The 20,948-nt window shown below is 31.5% G+C and overlaps 1 protein-coding gene across 1 annotated transcript in view; it reads right to left on the bottom strand.

Annotated features, from left to right (window-relative positions):
- The window catches only part of LOC127286894 (protein rhomboid), a 285,703-nt gene that overhangs the window by 118,223 nt on the left and 146,532 nt on the right, over positions 1–20,948 (bottom strand). Inside the window, exon 2 of the mRNA XM_051313517.1 lies at positions 5,775–5,887. Coding sequence (XP_051169474.1) covers positions 5,775–5,887 — 113 coding nt within the window. The remainder of the gene's footprint in view (positions 1–5,774; positions 5,888–20,948) is intronic.

Here is a 20,948-nt window from a genome sequence, read left to right as displayed (position 1 = left end):
GCAGCTTATTTTAATGCCTTTTAATTTTCTGTGTTTCTAAAAACTGATTGTATTTGTGGTTTTTCGAGGTCGCTAAAATACGAATCGGGAGTTTTCGGAGTTCCTGATCTTGAATTCGATGCTATTTTTTCAAAATTCAAAATTGAGGATCCAATATGGCGGAAGATCTATTAAAAATTGATCCAATTCGCAAATTTCAAGGTTTTTGAAATCGATACGAATTTAATATCCAAATTCCTAAGAGAAGAAATTTCATTTCAAAAGTTAAAACATTCAAATAATTATGTGGAATAATACGTGTTCTGAATTAAAATTCCAAAATATAAACTTCAGTTCCATAAAATATGCAACAGACAAGATTACTTTTATAAAATTTTGAAATTTTTCTTTCCTAATATATATTAATCGTATATATATATATATAAATACACGATGGACACAAATAGGAAAAAAAAAGAATATAAGCTCCACACCTGTGTTTTCATCTTACATCCACACCTTGTTCAAAAAGATAAGGAGCCGCAGCTGAGTTTGTGATGTCTTCACACACTCATGGACGTCTTTAATGCCAGTCATGCACACATACACACTGACAGTGTACCTGCTTGGAATATCGTCCCCCCCCCCACTATATTTTCTCGCCCCCGTAGCGGTTGACAAGAGACGATATTTTATTTGCAAAGACAAGATGGCTGCAGGTGGCGTAGCTCTTCTTATCTTGTGTGCTCAGGAATTTCGACGAAGTTCGCTCGTCTCTTCAAGACCGTCTTTCACTTCATCTCTTTCTATCATTCCCTTATCACTTATCCCCCCTCTTGTCTTTTTCATCCCTTTGCCATTATGAATTATTAATAAATTACATATTAAAAATTTGGCTAATTTTTCCAAATATTTTTCTTTTTTTTTAGATCTGAAAAAAAATTTTGTTTGCAACAAAATCGTTTGATTATATATAGGCAATTTTGGTTCTTGTAACCAAATTTTTGTTGGCTGAAACAAAATCGTAGAATTATCTCAACATTTGGTATATTATTTTGATGGACCAACCAAATTTTGATTGTTGGCCCACTTGGAAAGATTCCCCGGAAAGTGCCCCCTGCTGTGGGTCGATTACGTAACTTTCCCACTTCACATCTTTCACATCCCACTTCCCATATTTCACACCCTACTTCCCACTTCCCACATTTTACATCCCACATATCACTTCCTACATTTTACATCCCACTTCTCACTTCCCACATTTTACATACCACTTCCCACATCCAACATCTCACTTCCCACATTTTACATCCCACTTCTCACTGCTTACATTTTACATACCACTTCCCACATCCAACATCTCATATCGCACTTCCTACATCTCACTTCCCACATTTCACATCCCACATCTCACTTCCCATATTTCACATCCCACATCCCACTTGCCATAAATCACATGCCACTTTCCACATTTTACATCCCACTTCTTACATCTCACTACGCATCTTTCACATACCACAAATGTGGGAAGTGAGATGTGGAATGTGAAATATGGGAAGTGGGATGTGGGATGTGGGATGTGGGATGTGAAATATGGGAAGTGGGATGTGCGGTATGTGAAAGATGGGAAGTAGGATGTGGGAAGTGGGATATGAAAAATGGGAAGTGAGATGTGGGATGTGAAATATGGAAAGTGGGATATGAAATATGGGAAGTGAGAAGTAAAATATGGGATGTGGGATGTGGGAACTGGGGTGTGAAATATGGGAAGTGGGATGTGGGAAGTGGGAAGTAGGGTGTGAAATATGGGAAGTGGGATGTGAAAGATGTGAAGTGGGAAAGTTACGTAATCGACCCCCTGGAGGTTCTATCAGAATTCCGCCGGAACTTCCAACATAATTCCGTTGGAGTTCTAAAGAATTTCCGATGGGATTCCGACGGAGTTCCGATTAATTTTTTCAAAATTTTTAGAGTTCTAATTCGATCGGAATTCCGTCGGAAATTCTTTGAAACTCCGATGGAATTCCGACGGAATTACATTGGAAGTTTCGGCGGAATTCTGATAGAACCTCCAGGGGTCACTTTCCGGGGAATCTTTCCAAGTGGGGAGAAAAAAAATTTTTTCTCAGTGATAAAATTCTAATCTTGAAAATTGTTTTCATTTCGCGTATATATACAATTTGCCGTATCCTCGTGCCCATATAATGATTATTACGCGCCAATTACCATTAAGTGAGGTACAAAGTAGGTGTGATCACTTTTCCGGTGGCACGAGGGCAATTCTTGTGTCCTTTCTTTCTTTTTCTATGAGAAACAGGAAGACTATGATAGTCCTGTACGTCACCGGGCATACAATGTACAAGTAACGTGTATATATACTTATATATATACAGATCTTGTGTATTTGTTGGTATGGTTCCCTCTTCGCTTGGGTAACGATGCACGGCATAAAATGCAGAGCAGAAACACGGAAAGAGCGTCGTCGCCTTTCTCTATCTTGGATATATTCCAACAGAATAATAAAAGCGAGCCCTCTTCCATATATATATATATTTTCAACCGAACTTTTTTTTCTCTCTGACAAATTTTCATACGATTTTATATATTATTTTTCATGTGACATTATTTCACTGAAATATTTTTTTTCCAGAATAAATTCCAATTTTTTTTTGTATAAATAAATATTCTTTAATTCATAATATATAAAATTTGTTCCTTAAGCTCATATAAGGGCAAAAAAATCAAAAATTAGGAGATATAGTTTTTTTTTCCCACCTTTTTGAAATTACATGAACATGGTTTTCGTTCAATTATAATTCTTTCTTTTTCTCGACACTTTTTCTTCTTTTTTTCTCTCTCATAGGGTAGATTACACCATCAGAAGGTGTTAAAAATGCGTTTCACGTTTTAGGGTTGCCATCAGGGAGTCTTGGCAATTTACGGATGAGAATCGAGCTCGCACATATACACTCTAGAGAGAAAAGCACACTTATTGTTATATTTCCTTTTCCTATCGCGCTCTCACCACGACTATTGCAATTAAGTTCTTGCTGGGAAAATACGAAATAATCAACAATTTCATATTTGTGGTACTGCTTCAATGCTTTTCACAAATATTTTGATAACCGATGATTTTCAAATATGTACATACTATAAAGAAAATGATAGAAAATATATACTCTTTCCAAGTAATTAAAAGTATATATATATATATATATTTGTTTAATAAAAAATCCGTTAAGGAATAAATAGAAATAAATATTAAATAAATATTGTTTGAGATATTAAATTATTAAAAAAAAAGATATAAAAAAAACATGTGAAATATTTTACAATATTGACTAGTATTATTCTTATTTTCACGTATATGTAAAAAAATTTACTAATATACGTCCCAGGTAGAAAAATTAACATTACTAACGTTACTAATGTTACTAACGTTAGTACCTATAAAAAAATTAAGAAAATGTTTCTAAATTGTATTTACAGAAACTTGTCGAAAATCGACCACCAGGAAGTATTTAATGTTCTTACCCGCACTTTTTATAATTTTCATTTCTATTATCACTTCCACTTTTTTATTTTCATTACCGTTTCCACTTTCACTTTTTCTAATTCTCATTCGCACTTCCATTCCCACTTCCACTCTTTCTACTTCTCATTTCCACTTTCACTTTTTTATTTTCATTACCACTTCCACTTTTTCTAATTTTTATTCCCACTTTCCTTTTTCTAATTTTCATTCCCATACTTCTACTCCCATTTTTTCCAATTCTAATTTTCATTAGTTGTTGCCATTTCGACTAAAACTCTTTCTAATTTCCATTTACACAACTATTTTAACTTTTTTTAATTGCCATGGATGGAAATTAGAAAAAGTGAAAGTGATAATGAAAATTTTAAAAATTAGGAATGGAAGTGGGAGTGAAAATATAAAAAAGTTGTAATGAAAATAAAAAAGATGAAATGGGAATGAAAATTGGAACAAATGGAAGTTAAAGTGTGAATGAGAATTAGAAAAAGTGGTACACACTAAAAAAGAAATCTTGATTTCAGCCTATTTTTGAGGCTGAATTTAAGGTGTAAACGGAGTCAGACCAATTAAAAAAGGACAGACTTATGCAAAATATATGGGCTTAATTTAAGGTGTAAACGGTTTAAGACTTTGTTTTTACTTTGTAGTGGCAATGAATATAAAAAAGTGGAAGTGGAAATAGGAATGAAAATTAGAAAAAGTGGAAGTGAAGTGGGAATGAGAATTAGAAAAAGTAGAAGTGCGAATGAAAGTGCGAATGAGAATTAGAAAAAGTATAAGTGAAAATGGGAATGGAAATTATAAAAAGTTTAAGTGGAAGTGAAAGTGGTAATGGGAAATTAGTGGCAAAGTTTCTGTGAAAATATATTTTAGAAATTCTTAATTTTTTTATAGGTACTAACGTTAGTAACATTAGTAACGTTAGTAATAATATTAATTTTTATTATTTGATTAGAAACTGCACTGAAAAAAAAAAAATTTATTTGATTCAAATAATCGGTTACTTGACTATTATCAAATAATTTTTATTTGAATTTAATAAATTGTATTTGAAGCAATAATTTTTGTTTTTAAAACAAATATAATTTAATTCATTCAAATAAAAATTATTTACCTAATATAAATAAATATTTATTTGATAATAGTCAAGTATAACCGAATATTTTAATCAAATAATTTTTTTTCAGTGTCGTAAGTTTCACATGACTATAAATAGTACAAAAACAGAATTTTCTATATTTTGAAATAAATTATATTAATTTTTCAAATAAAAATTCTCTCAGTGTACAAGGAAAAACAATTTTGCATAATAAATAATTAGCTTATTATAAGTATTAATTTAAGAACACAGAATATCACAGTTTTTTCTTATCAGAAAAAATTACATCCTTTATAACTAAAAAAAAAAAATTGAATAAATTTGCCTAAAATTGAAGGAAAAAAAGAGCTATAATTAGAACATTTCGTTTTTCTTCTCGTGTCAATCACAATCTATTTTTCATCTGATTTGGATTGTAACCGCGGGTATATATTTATAATACAAAACCCTAGTATTAATATGTATAGCGTGCGTACATATATCATATTTAAAAATTGCTGCCTGCGTGTATTATCCTCGCAAATCTGTCTCTAATTCTCATAAAACTGTCACAATAGTTTATAACGTTATTTAGTCACGTGATATATATATATATAACTCAAGCTTTAAATTTTATAAAAGCTTTTTCTTTTTTTTAATTTATTTATATAGTGAATAAAATTATTGCTATTTATTTCTGGTTTTGCTTCGGGCACTAATTGAAGACGGATTATTTTTTCTCACATAGTTTCGTTCACGATTATGCACATCACATGTACCAGACACGTATAAACATGAACCAGGAAGATAAAAGACATTTTTTTTTCCGCATAGGAAACGGAAACACGATTCCTTAAGAATGCACTGAGTAATGAATCTCGCATTGTTTTTATACTGCGCGAGAAAAAGTAATTCTAGGGTACTAAGAAAATGTTTGATGAAAGTTTCTCAAGACTGAGATTATTTAGAGTGGAATTAATTGCAAGGAGACACAGAAACATAATTATGCTGATTAATATGGCACTTTGAAAATAACTTCTCAAACTTTGACATCGAAATTATTATTACAAAATTATGTTTCAAAACTTGTTTTTTCATGTTTTGAAAAATTTTACAATTTTAAAAAAGAAAATATGAAATATTGCTAATTTTTTCAAAAATAGAAAATAAAAATTTACTTACTTAAGAAAAAGAGGTGGTTCGTGAATGAGAAGATGAAAGTCGTTTTCTGAACAGACTTCCCGATCTCGATGATGGACCGCACATTTGAAACTTCGAGACCGTTTTCCACTCATCTGAAAACACAAAACAAAAAATTTAAATAATAATAATGAAAAAAATGTTTTTCAATTTAAATAATAATCGCAAAATTTATTTTGTTGAAATCTTTTGACGATTGGTAAATAGCATTTCCACATATAATAAAATATGATTATGGTATATATACAAGAGCTTAACAATATTAAATATCGAATGACTCTTCTCTTTTCTATCTTTACACTTTAATTCAAGTGCGATATTTTATTTCTTTCCCAGATACATAAAAGCACTCCGTGGGTGACGTGTATTTCTAACCAATAACGATCTCTATCTATTCCATGGTTTATTGGCAATGAAATTATAGCAGGGAATAAGAGAGAGAGAGAGAGAGAGAGAGAGGATGAGGATAAGGAGGACCGGCGAATTCGCGTAAGTAAATCTTGGACCTGGATTTACGAGGCTTCGCGAGACCAGCCCGATCGATAAGGTCGTTCTATTAATCTCGATCGTTTATTCCGAGTTTATCGCCATCCGCAAAAGGTATATCCTCTCTCACTCTGTATTAAGATCCTGAGCGAAGGACTTCTAAGTGAGCAAGAGTGAGATAGAGATAGTCGCATGTATATACAATTCCACACCTACGTGAAGAAGAGAGAGAGAGAGAGAGAGAAAGAGGCTCTGTCTTTAGGAGCTGGACATTTTCCTCTTGATATAGATGAAGGACCATGGATCCAGGGCTTTATTAGGCAGAGGAATCTCAACAAAATTTTACTTCGTTAAGGACCTTTTTTACATTTACAACACCTTTTTTTTATAAAATTCTGATAATCACTCCTAATTCACTCCCATTTCACTCCTAATTCACTCCTAATATTAATATTTATTCCTAAGAGCGATACACCAAACATGAATTAAATAAAAATTTCACCGCCGTGGGGAATCGAACCCCAAACGCATAACGTAACCAGCGCTTAACGACTGCGACTATCACGTACTTGAGAATTTTTATGAACAATAACGTAATTTTAATCTGAATTTTTTGATTTTATATAATTAAATTTTGCTTTACATGCATTCTGATAATAAAAATAATGAATTTTCCGTATAACTAAAGAACGGTGGATAAAGTTCTTATTCTTTTCGAAAAGGAATTTTCATTTTCAGTTCTGCTTCTTATTCGACAAACTTGGAGAAGATGGTTATACTTCTAGAACTGTGTTCCGTTCTACATTTTTTTCTACTTTCAGTAACATTCGACTATAGTTGAGTTAATCCGCCCTTTTCCTTCCTTCCTTCCTTCCGCTTTTCATCTTTCTCAAGAATTCTTTCTCAAGAATAGTGAATTTCGTTAAACTTATTTTAAACGTTTTCTAAGTCAGAGAGGAAGTAAAACTTGTTATATTTTTTCGAATCAGATGCAAGGAAATTGGATCAATTTATAAATTTTTTTTTAGTAATAATTAAATATTTACCTCTTAGTTTTTTTTTTCATTAAATAAAAATAGCATTTTATTTATTTTTTTTTAGATCAAAACTGAAACAAAATCTGAAATGTCAGAAGGGAAAATTATATAAGAGAGGGGGAAAAATTGACTTGGCAAACCTTTTTGATTTGTCTGTGACGATTTACAAAACAAAAAACTATTTCTTTCTGAAAACAAAAAAGTAGAAAAAATAAAAAAAAAAAGAGAATACTATGATCAAAGGCACAAAGCTTTGATTGCTTCCCTTCGAAATACACTCGGAAAATAATGCATACCTCGAGAGAGAGTGAGAGAGAGAGAGAGAAAGGAAAGGTACAAAGAATTCTTCCTTCGTCGAACATAGAAACAATTTCAATCCCTCTCTGCTTTTCTCAAAGACATAGTTATACTGGTATGTGAACTAGTATAAGGCGGGGTATATATATATATATACCCTTGGAAAGGATTGTGCAGATTATCCGGTCCAGCTTCAGAAAATCCAACGTTCACATTTTCGTCGTTCGACATAGTTTGCATACAATGGACTATATGAATGGCAGCTGATCTCTTTTTTTTCCAAGCTTTATATATATATATATACGTCTTTTTCAGCGAAATTCTAATATACCACCCTTTTAAGCTGATTTGTTCCTCATCCTAGTTTGATGCTAATATTACAAAGCTGAAGATATTAATATGAGACAACCATTAAACAACTTCTTTTTTTTTAAACACTCATCTTTCAGCATAGAAAAAAAATTTCTGACAAATTAATACAGATTTAGATTATAAATTTTGTTTTCTTTTGCTCCTTCAGTAACGATTCTTTATAATGAAACATTATTCCAGCGATGTTAAGATTCCATAATTTTGAAATGAAAATTCCATTGGAAAATTGTTTAGATATACATCGTGTATATATATATATATATATATATATACATACGCGGCTTGCTTGAATTATAATTTCGATAGATGCACGCATTGCATCAGCGATAATCTAATAATCGAATGATTCAAGCCAGTGGAGATTTGAGTTTGGTAGCTCAGTAGATCCGTAAAAGAATTTCAATTACAGCTGACGTTGTTGCAGAGCAGGTCGCACATCGAGGTAATCCGTGCCATTAGTCGACGAGACTAAAGCGTGCGGGGGCAGAGTGGGGGGGGGTAGAGAATTGTGGAGGTAATTCGAAAGCTCGTTTACTCACGCGAGTAACGCGCGCGCGACGGTTCTGCACTCAACTATACTCGAACACACAGTAACCAACCGAATCGAAGCAAACCTGTGATAATGCGCTAGGCCCGGAAAATTCACTGTATATACCGAGAGGGAGAGAGAGAGAGAGAGAGAGAGAGAGAGAGAGAGAGAGACAGAGTTCAGCGAACGACCAGGGACGTGATATGATCGCGCGCGGCCTAATCGAATTAAACTCCCGTCTATCCACAGGAATGTTTATGACTAGGGGAAAAGGCGGGGTAGACTTGGATTTGCTGTGTTTTCATTGTTAATCAGACTAAAACCCAAAGGAAAACAGAGTTTCAATTAATTTACAATTTTCCAAATGAACATTTTCATTGATAATTATTTTTTCTCTATATACAATCACTGGATTGAAAACTATTTTACTCACTATAGGGTGAGAAATAATCACTTTACTCACTGGCAAAGATCCCAACAATCGTCGCCAAACGCAACTACGCTTGCGCTACCACAACTCTCTCATTGGTTGAAAAAGGCGCTCTTATTTAAAATGCCTTATTCTTAAAAAAATTTTCAAAAAACAATAAAACAAATTGTTAATATTAAAATTGTTTTTATTTTTAATTCTGTTTTATCTGACTCCGTTTACATCTGAAAGTAATTAAATATTAGCCTGTCCTTTGTCTCTTGTAATTTCAGTCCAAAGTGGCTTAAAATTAAGATTTATTTTTAACAGTGCAAAAAAGACAAAATTATTATTATATTTTATTGTTATATTTAATTATTTTATTTTATTATTTATTTATTCCATGTACACCTTTTATAAAGTCTGTATTTTACTATTATATTATATATAATTATATTGTTTCAATATATTAAATTTCTAATATAGAGAATAAAATAATTACCGACAATTATAAAGGAAAATCCTTTTAATTGTATATACATATACGGGAAACTAAAGCTTTTCTCAAAAGTTTCTCCGCCTGACTAAACATTGACTTTTACTACTGATTAAACATTTACCGTGGAATTCAATGCATTTCAACTTAAGATTAACTTTCATTAGTGCGCACTAAAACCCATTGTTGTCTGCTTTTAATATAACTTTGCCCAAGGTGAAGGGAGTAAAATGGTCTTTTTTAACTCTAGGGAAAAAAAGTTCTTCAACTTCGTTTGTTTTTTCGAATAAAAATCAAATAATTAGTAATTAACTAATAAGTTTTATACTACTAAATAGTATACTACAAAAACAGAGTTTTTTTTTTTTAAATATATATTACATTAATTTTTGAAATAAAAAGTACAAATAATATTATAACAATTATAATTTTGATAATTAAATTACAGTATAATCAAGATTATAATTATATTATAATGTTACCAATATATTTATTCCTGTAATACTAAAAAACTTAATTTCATTATTAGAAATTTCCGGTCTAATCGAGGTTCAGGTAATTGAAATAAAGAAGGTGTTTGCAAATTTATTTTGTGCAGCTTTTTTACAATATAAGTAGAAGAAGAAGAAGGAAAGGAAAGAAGGAAGCAGAGCATGAGACGTATAAGAAAAAAGGCTTTTCGCAAGACGATGGTCGAGCTCTAATGGAACGATAAAGGAGATTAGGGTGCCGAGAGGATCGTTAAAATGAAACGAGCGAGCACCGGACCGTGGTGCTTTTCTCTCTCAGTACTTTTCGTCTAAGAAGCTGGCATAAATGCATAAGTGTTAGTAGCCACAGAAAAGGGGGTTTTCAAACTACCTCGTATATAGTTAAAGATCGTCAGACATTCACGTAGATGTTAAATTTTAATATTATAAAATATATATATATATATATATATATATATACGTCGATGAATAGAGAAAAGACTCGAAGCAAAAGATGTTGGGATGAGAAATGAATGACGTGATAAATTAACAAGTTTGACATTATCGATTTTCGCCTTTCATTCTCAGGTTATTCGCACTTCTATAATATACATATATATGTATTCAAGAAACTGATATGTCGGAGATATCGTTAGAAACGTGAATCTGCATTGTGATTAATATCACATAGATGTACTTCCGGAAATTGCTTTTTCTTAAGATTTTATTCTTTATAAAATGATTTATTACTTCTTGTCATTAAAGGAAAATTTTTCAATTCTCGATAATTTATTTTAGTTTTACATTATTACGCATTTCAATAGGAATTTTTTTTTACTTTTCGAAAAAAGTATATACCATTTAAAATTATAATTATAGACTTTTTTAAAAAATAAATTTCAGATTTATTTTCTCATTAAAAGATAAAGAAAAAAATTTTATTGAATTTAAATTTAAATTGTAATTGTATTTTAAACTGCCTAAAGTTTTAAAGTCGATATATATATATATATATGAACACGTGGAGTCAAAGAGGTATTCGAACCAAAGGTATTTGAATATCCCGATTGCATATATATATATATATATATATATATATATATATATATATATATATATAGGCAAGTCCGTTTATGGTTGCTTTAATGGTAAATTTAACGTGATCAGATTCTGCTTGAAATGAACGATATTGGCCACGCTGCGATTCTGTCGGGAATTTAATTAGAGTCATATGCATTAACATCAATTATCTCAAAATTTCGAATTGTAAAATCAAATCCCTACAAATGTTTCCGTAAGTGAAAAAAAATCTAACTACAATTAACTTATTTTCATCTCTAATTTGTAAAATACTATTTTACAACTCGATTCAAAATTACCATTAATTAGTAACTGGTAGTTTCAATTTGATATTCGCTATAGACACTACGCTATGATTGTTCTTCATAAATCAATTGTATATAGTTTCATCAATGATAATATAATTACCGTATACAGCGATAATATCAATCGAAAATGGACAAAATTGATTGATATTTAATTGTTTGTAGTTGTTTCTATCAAACAGTTGAAAATTTAATTTGAAATTTAAATTTTAATTACCAAAAGTTTAAATTAAGTGATTATTTCTAATCAGTGAATTTTTTTACTGCAGAGTTAATTTAAGTGCAGGTATACTTTCATTTAACGGTAGAGTTAATGATATTTCGAAATAATCATATAGCTTCAAGATAATATGGTAATTTTAGTAAGTGATAATAACTATCATCATGAAAATAATTTTTATGATTTTAAACACACCTTTTTCTCGATTTAAATATGATTGTGGTTTTAGATTTGAGAAATGAGAACATTGACATAAAAGTTCGCTTTTATGTACATTAGAACAGGAAGAAAGGCGACAAGGTCGAGCTTAATCTCTGATGTAGGACGAACCGAAGCAAGAGAGATTTAGGTCAGGGGATAACCAAGACTGCTGTATGCAAATCGATTGCAAATGCCCTCTAATATCTATATATATATATTCAATTTAAATGTAAATGCAAATGTATGTCCAACTGAAACTATATAGTCTTCGTACTTTAATTCACTTTTATGGTCACAGAAAAATATTATCTACTTAGATATCGAAAAAATCTGATGTGTACCCAGTCAAAAGTTATGAGATTAGCTTAAAAGTTTGTTAAAATGTTTTCTTGTATAAGAAAAATAACCCCCTAAGATATTAGCAAATTAAAAAAATGTATGGTATTTTATTATCGACTGAAGATACGGTAGATTTCTATACAGCCAGCAGTCGGTAAAGCATAATTCCATTTTTTAACTACCTGAAGAAACGGTAAATTTCTATACAGTCAACAATCGGTAATACGTTCCATTTTTGTTATCGACTGAAGGTTAGATAGATTCCTATCTTATCAGCAGTCGGTAAAGCACAATTCCATTTTTATTCACAGAAAATAAGGTAGATTTCCATCTGATCAATAATCGGTAAAGCATACATTCCATTTTTCTTATCAACTGCAGATAAGGTAGATTACTATATAAATAGCAATGTAAATTCCGTTTCGTTATGCACAACCTGTTTTCTATCATCGAATTTACCGCATTTAAAAATCGAAATAACAATAATTAATTTAAATTAAACGCACTAAATATCCGAGTTTAAATAAATAAGTCCGCAATGCATCGACAATTGGCAAAGTCACATTGTCCTTTCTGTGTCCATCGCGTTGACGGATTTGTGGCACCTATATAGCCTCAGTAGTTATTGGCTTAACTGCATAAAACAGTTTCTGAGTGAGACAAAGGGTCGTTAACGGTATACAGTGTATATACTACTGTGTTGGCTTTGATGTTACATACATTGGAATGTTGAATTTCTCTCGTGCGAAATGTCGCAATTGGAATACCATCTACAGCTGCTATACACAGTATAGTGTTTGTGTGTAGGTTTGCAAATTTACAGGTTTCTTCTTTCGCTCATGTGTATGCTATCCGAATGGAACACACGCTCCAAATATTTTCCGTCGTGTCCCTCTTCGGATCTCAAATTCCAGCAGACAGTGTATATGTGTTGCAGTTTCCAGCCTAATTCAAATGCTCTGTTTGTCTCGTTTCAAAGCATTTCAAAGGAATCTCTGATTTTATCAACACCTATATTTAATCTTTTTTTTTTGTTTCAATTTTTACCAAAATAAAAAAAAAAATTATAATTCTTGGAGAAAATTTTATTCGTATTTTCTTTTTTTGTATTTGGATTTTTTCTTGAAAAAAAAGTGTGCGTGTGCGATGACTAATCTTATCTTTGACCTATATGGCACGTCAAGGACGAAAGAGACAAGAAGAAATGTTCTTTTTAAGAAAGAAAGAAAAGAAAAGTTTTCTTTAACGATGTTTGAGAGGAAAAAAGGGGCAAAGGACACCAAACGCAATTTCCCGTGACAACACGTAGATCGGACATTTCCAAGGAAATTGCCAGTAGTTATCGAAAAAAGTGACGGTTCCAGAAATAGCTAGCCGAAGGTATAGTGGCGGCGGCGCCTTGTTGTTATACTTTTGCGGAAGCAAGCTGACTGGTTGACACGACATAAGCGAAAGACAATAAAAAAAAAAAAAACGAAACGCGAATTTACTTCCACTGTATAGATTCAATCTATTTCATGTGATTGTATTGAGGATGCATGGCAACAATTCTCAGGGAAAAAAAGTGAAACTACAATTTTTATTCAATCTAGAGAAATAGCTAGAAATATCTAGAAATAGCTTTAAATATATATATATATATATATATATATATATATATACATTTTTTTTCAAAAATATAAATAAAATCATTTTCTTTTAAATGAAAAAAATATTGTTTTATTTAAAAACAAAAATAATTTAAAATGTCAAGTTTTAATAAATACTTTTTTTTAACATTGCAAATTGATGGATGATTTTCCGGAAGTTGCAGTAGACTGTGGTAATTAATCTGCACGCTGAATGAACTGACATATAGTTGTCAAAGATTAAATAGATCCCTCGAGTTGTATTTATCATTCAAATGAAAATCAACTTAATTTAACTTCTACAAAGTAAGCGTCCCCGCGACTCTCTTGATGATATATATATATATATACGCGCGAGAGTAAGAAGTCGTGCGGCCTCGTGCTCTGTATACAGATAGAACTTCCAATTATGAGCACTTAAACTAACAAGCTAGAAACCATTTGACTTTATATAGATATATATTGTAAAATTACTTTCGCAAATCGTTGCAATAATTCACATTAATAAAAAGTTAATAATTCATTCCTGGATCATTTTCAAACACATATTAATTCCTTTAATCTAGATGAAATGAGTAAACTAACCGGGGCCACATCAGACCCTGGTCGGGCTGAAATAGGGCCCACGTCAGGTAGCCCTAAATCTTAAAAAAAACACTGAATTCGGTTCGAAATCGAATATTAAAATAAAACACCTGTTGTTCTTTTTGTGAATTAATCAGATATTAGGTTAAATATTAAACAATAAAGAAGAAATGTTTCCGCAATGGAAAATTTAAAACATACATATTAATTGCGCGCCAGTATTCCTTTTCTCACCTGCTCCTTAACGAGACCAAGCCGGAAATTCTCTCTCTCTCTCTCTCTCTCAAGAGAGAGTAAATTCAAAATGCATTGTTCCCGCCGCGGCGGATGCATTTTAATCATTTCGTACTCTATGCGTCTGATGCTAGAGATTTGAATCAAAATGAATATAAGGAAGGACTCGCGCTAATTGCAACGGAGGTGAAATAAAAATAAAAGGGAAAATAAGAAGAAGAAGAAAAAGAAGCAATAAGCCGTTGATAACGAAGCGAAAGAAGAAACGGAAATGCTTTCTCTCCGCGTGATTATATGTTGACTATGACAGTTGGCAGAGTAATTTTCAGGATTCAGTTATTCGAAAGCAGGAAACTCATCTTGACCCCAGTCACGCATTAAAGACGGGCGTCGTTTCAAGATAGAATCTCGAGACGGTCGTGAGGTGTAAACGAACCTGCCTATCCAGTATCCAACCTGTATATAGATATATATATATATACTCGGGTCTTTCCAAGTCAAATGAAGCCGACTTCTAATTGCTCCACGTAGATACCTACGGACTTGAAATTAAATGAAACGACGAGGACGAAAGGGGACAAGTCGCGAAGCGCGCGATTCTCTTCTTCGCTCGGGTGTACGTGATGTACATTATATTGTAGCAAAGTCTCACACAATGCAGCCGTTATAGCAATGGGCACGATACACCGTTAGAGGAATTGCGCCCCGATGCAAGAGGGAAAATTTTCCGAGAGAGAGAGAGAGAGAGGAAGTACAATAACCCCCCTGGCATTCTGTGTTATGCAAATTCGAACGTGTTACACGTTCGAGAGAGAGAGAGAGAGAGAGAGAGAGAGAGAGAGAGAGAGAGAGAGAGAGAGAGAGAGAGAGAGAGAGAGAGCGAGAGAGAGAGAGAGAGATGCCTGGAAAACCACTTCCGGTGGGACTAAAAGCGCGTCAATTTGATGTCGATCTTCACAAAATCGCGATTTTCTTCACTCCCATATTCATCATTTGCGCGCTTCTTCGACGTTTTATTCAAATAACCTTATACTTTAAAATTTTATACACGAAATCATATTTATTATAGTTGACTACTGCCAATCATTATTATTATTCAATAATCTGCAAAATTTTCTCACTTTGGTGTCTTTTGTTTAGTTAAATAAGCAAGATAAAAAATAAAAATAATAATTATTTACAATACCCACCAAAATTTTTTAAGGTATCGTGGCTTAGACCCGAAAGTCTTATAGTTTCGCTTTGGCGTCCAGTTCGCGTCCGTTGTATACTCGTTCGGTTGCCATGGTAATAGTTACCATAGTAACCGTTTCCATAGAAACCATTTCTATGACAACCGTTATCATAGCAATCGTTTCCATGACAACCGTTAGCATAGCAACCGTTTCCATGGCATCCGTTACTATAACAACTGTTTCCATGACAACCGTTACTATGGTCGTTGTTTTTCTTAGCAACGGTTGCTAAGGACTTTTTTTCCTTAGCAACGGTTATTAAGGATTTTTTTCTTAGCATCAGTAATATTAATATTGGTCACGAAACCCTATGATGGAGGCGCCATACTCCTGCTTCTCTCATATTTTTTACTTAGAAAGAAAACAATATAAAAAAATTATTATTTACAATAACTACCAAATATTTTTTTTTTATTTAAAAAGAAAATAAGATATTTGTTTAATATTTAGTGTACCCTTAAATGGTCTTTGTCCATAGGCTGTTATTTCGCAAAAAAAAAAAGATATTAAAAAAATTATAAATAACAATTATTGAAAATATCATCTCAAATGATATGAGAATATAAAAAGTATTTTTTTTTTTTAGTAAATCATAGAAGTTTTAAAATAATCAATAATGTTAAATTTCATAAATCTGAATTATGTTTCAGAGTATATATATATATTGAAATATAGATAAAGGGTGAGTAAACGCGCAAAATGCATCGCCATAAGATTACGTAAGCATCTGTGGCACAATCTACATAAAATCTACCTAAGTAGAAGGTCGATCGAGGTTGAAACTCACAACCTAATATCTTTCGTCTTCGATAGTCACTCAAGAGAATATGTCACATCACTATATGCTATATCTGTAATTTAAAATCTCCATAATATTATATAGCAAAAAAAATTATTTTTTTTTTTTCACCAAAATATATTTATTTTTATACAGATAAATCAATATTTTTTTCATCAACGATAATAGTAAATTAACGATGAATTTTTTATATACATTTATTCCAATTAACATGTCCATTTTTTCCAAAGTTATAGACATTTACAACGAATTTTTTTTTCTCCCTCTGACAAATAATCATGACAAATAAAGCTTCCGTGTTTTGTTTTTTTTTTTTGTTTTTTTTTTTTTTTTGGGTAAAAAATTCATTTTTCATTGAGCGTTAAATCAATATTTTTGTTTTCGATATACTGCCATTGTGAATTTTTAGCTGGTACATATAAAAACATTAATTTTCATTGTAAATTTTTTCTATATTTATTACAGGGGAAAAAACAAATGTTTTTTTCATTGGGTTCTTTTGTATATATACACGAAATATTTTCTCTGGTCCCAGGTTTAAATGCGCAATATGGAGTAACTCGAATCGATATTACACAGTTTGTTATTATGGTTGTTATATTTCCATCGGTTCTGGCTCAACGTGCTCAATTGCACGATAACGACAACTCTCGTCTTTACGATCATTTCGCTTGTTTTCACAGACAGTATGTCTTGGTCTTGGTCTTGTTTAAAAGCGAGATTCGAGAACTATATATATATATATATATATATTGCGAATTGCCGACAAAGAAAATATTTGAAGACAGTAGCGTAACGTTCATCCGCTCGTTACAAGAATCATCGATCCAAAGACCGCCCATGGATAATAACAAGTTTGCGGTTATAATTACTAATTTACAAAATTTCTTTCTACCATTCTTTCTCTATGATAAATAATAAATTAAACAAAAGACAATTTTAATATTCAATGACCTAGTTTGAAAAAATTTAATTCGATATTTTAATTATTAAATTACGTCTAAAGTTTTAATTGTCTTACAAAACTATTTTTAAAAAAAGCCCGTCACTAAAAAATAACAATATTTCACTAACTTTTCTCTCCTAAAGTATTATTTTACATTTCTATTGTTAATTTAAATAATTAAAACTTTATTATAATATGCCTTTTCGCAAATCTCATTTTTAAGAACTACTTCAAGAGTTTTTAATTACCGTATATATAAAAATACTCGGCATCTCTTTTAAACTAATAATTGTTAAAAGATGCAATAATTTTTTTTTTAATTACCCCTTAATAACAATGAAAAAGGGAATGTTAGAAAAATAAAACTGCGCGGTAAGGTGAAAAGGGGAAAATAAAAATAATTGTCGAAGATTTAACAAAAGAGTCAAAAATCGGTGAATGGAGGAATATAAAGAGTGTGCGGATGAAACGCGAGGAATTTTACCGCGTTATTACCTAGGTGCACTCGTATAATCTCGTAAATCGTGGTAGACGTGCAAGCTCTCGGACTTCCCAGGATCGTCGAAATTAAATTTTCAACCGTCGGGTTTTCTGGCTTTCTCTCTCTCTCTCTCTCTCCCTCGCCATTTTTCGACTTTCTTTATCCCATTTTCTCTCCACCAACTCTCTACTTACTGTGGCTGCGGATGCTATATATGAGATTATGCTCTCTCCAGTAACGTGTGCATGTACCTTGAATCTGCTCGTACGTTAGGCTTTTCCTCGTCCTTTCTTTATAAGAGAACCCCCCCCCCCCCTTCTACTTTTCTCACTTATTCCATGCTTTCATTTAAACTGAATAGAAAAGCAGCTCTATATAGAATCGTTCAGTTATTTATCATGATAAGATAGAATCCATAAGATTTCCCCTCCAAAAAAAAAGAAGCTTATACTTAAGAACTTTCGCAGCTACTCTTCAAGATTAAAAATTAACTATAGAAACGAATTTAATATTTAACAATTCTTTCTTCATTGCAAGAAACAAAAATAATGAAAAAGAGAAAAAATTATTATTATTAAAGTTTATAGAAAAAAACAGTTTGTAATAAATATGTGAAAAGCATTGCAGATTTTTTTTTCGTACCCTTAAACGAAAAAAAAAAAAACTCACAAACAAGTTTTGTGTAAAACTGACACGCTCACGGGCACACTCATCAGTTGGAGTTTTAAAAAGTTAAAAGGAACTGAATAAAAATTAATTGCGCCCCTGAAATGAAAAAAGCTTTGAATATTTTATGCAAGCAATATCCAAGCTTTACTCTTTGGCAGCAAGAGAAAATTCCACATAGTTTTATATATATATACTTCGCGTTGGTTTTATGTTATACAGAAAGTAACAACCAGTTTATACATATATATGTATTTATATGTATATAGTTACGAATTGGTTAGCAATCTAAATAAGAAAAGTTTTATTCTTAAACAAACAGTGAAATTTGATTTTAAAACTTCATTCGCAAAAAAGTATATAATAAAATTTTCTATATTTTCCGTTCTCTCATTTCTCATTTTACTTATAATTATATTATTCAAGATCTTTATAAACAAGAAGCATTAATGTAATATTATTTTTGATATTTTCTATTCTTTAAACGTAAGTTATAATTTAAAATTTTTAATAAAAAAAAAACTGTAAATTTTGAAACAAAATTCTTAAAAAATTAATCACAAAAGGCCTTGTAAAAATTAAATTATTTACTAATTAAAAGCTAACTCGATTTGAATTTTACCGCGCCTGTATTAGTTCCTCCAATTGCTCGTAGGTGGCGCACAGTTCTTTTCTCACAACCTATCTTTTTAAAACTACATACTATTTATATTTTTATAGCATTATTCTGACATTCTGACAAGATACACGGGAAATTTATTTTCTCCTTAAAAATTAGATCGAAAGTTAGTTCTCTTGGGTTTAAGGTTGAAAGTTTGATAAACTGGTCTGTCGACTGCAGGAGCGAGTACTCGAAACAAATTGAGTCGTAGTAGAGGAGGCGAATGCTACATAATTAACCCTATTACTTCTCGACCAAACTCTTTTTGCACGAAACCCTCCAGCACCTTCTCGTCTCGACCTTCTGAAGCGATGAGAGCGGTTAATAGCTTATACGTTGGAAAGGAACGAGCTTTCAACGAGAACGTACATATAGCAACTTGTATATATATATGGACCTCTTGTTTTTTTCTGTCTCTCTCTCTCTCTCTCTCTCTTGTTCACTTTCCCTGGCCCTTTTTCGTGCGGTATCGAGGATTAAAAAATAAACAAAAAAAAAAAAAACATTACACACCAGTCTGCTGTATCAGAATCGCAATTGCCGAAATCTAGAAACTAACCAGCTAGTTTTTTTTTCTTTTACTTCAAAAAAGCCAGACGAGCTGCCTCATCGAAATTACTAATTTCCTGTTACGGACAAGCGACTTTACCTAACATTACGTCCAATCAATTTGCCGATATCCTTTTTCATTCTAATTGGAAATATTCTACCCTTTGCGCTTTCCTCTCTCTTTCATCTGATTTTTACTAACAGTCTTGTAATATTTACTTGTATTTTTAAATAACAATTTTTTTTTTTGGTAAAAAATATTTTATCCACTGCAATTCAACTACTTCCAACAAGTATTCCTCGAGTTTAGGACACCGTGAAATTTAGCTGTCTCAGCAAATTCATTTTCAAAGAGTAACTAGACACAGTGTGCGGAGAGAGAGAGAGATTGGTAAGCGAGAAAGTTTTGGGAAGATTGAAGTTTCCTTAAAGTCCATTGTGGTCTTTACTGCCGACCTTTGCACCCTTTATATATATATATACGCATCTAAAGTAAAAAGTTAGTAGTAGAAAATATCTTTATATTCTTTTTCTTTGCGGGAAATTAGTTGAGAAAATTGTTTGTTATTGCATTTACGATAATATGATTACGAATGTAAAGGAGAAAAAAAAAGTTCTCTTAAGCATGTGCGTTTTTTATAAGAATTATAATCATCGTATAATTTGTGACCAAGTCATCTCTCTGGTGTGCGCGAGACTCATGCACTGCAACGGCTTCAAGGATCTCTTTTGTGGGCAATGAACTGCTTTTATTCAGCTTCACCAGGTGGTGGGACACCTGTTCATCTGACCGCGTGACAATAATAGGATATATATATATATAAAGATGCAGATGATTTTCACTTTTTAACCCCTTTAACTTTTATTTGTAGAGATAAAAATTTTTTTAATATATTTAAATTTTTAATATTAAAATAAATAAATATTTACTTCACCACTTTGTTTACTTCATTTACTGTATTTAATCTATTTCTTATTTAGCCTAATATTTCTGCGTAAAGGTAAATTTTTATTTTGACTGATTATGTTTCCATTCATATTATTCTCATCTTTATCTGTCCTAATTCTTATTCTTTATTAACCTCAAATTATTATTATTTGTTCTAATCTTTATTTAACCTGATTTCTATT

Source organism: Leptopilina boulardi, unplaced genomic scaffold (genome assembly GCF_019393585.1).
Source record: "Leptopilina boulardi isolate dan_hultmark-lab unplaced genomic scaffold, ZJU_Lbou_2.1 LbouV2_364, whole genome shotgun sequence".
NCBI lineage: Eukaryota > Metazoa > Arthropoda > Insecta > Hymenoptera > Figitidae > Leptopilina > Leptopilina boulardi.
Note: the sequence above shows the minus strand (reverse complement) of the source record. Positions and strands in the feature narration are given on the sequence as shown.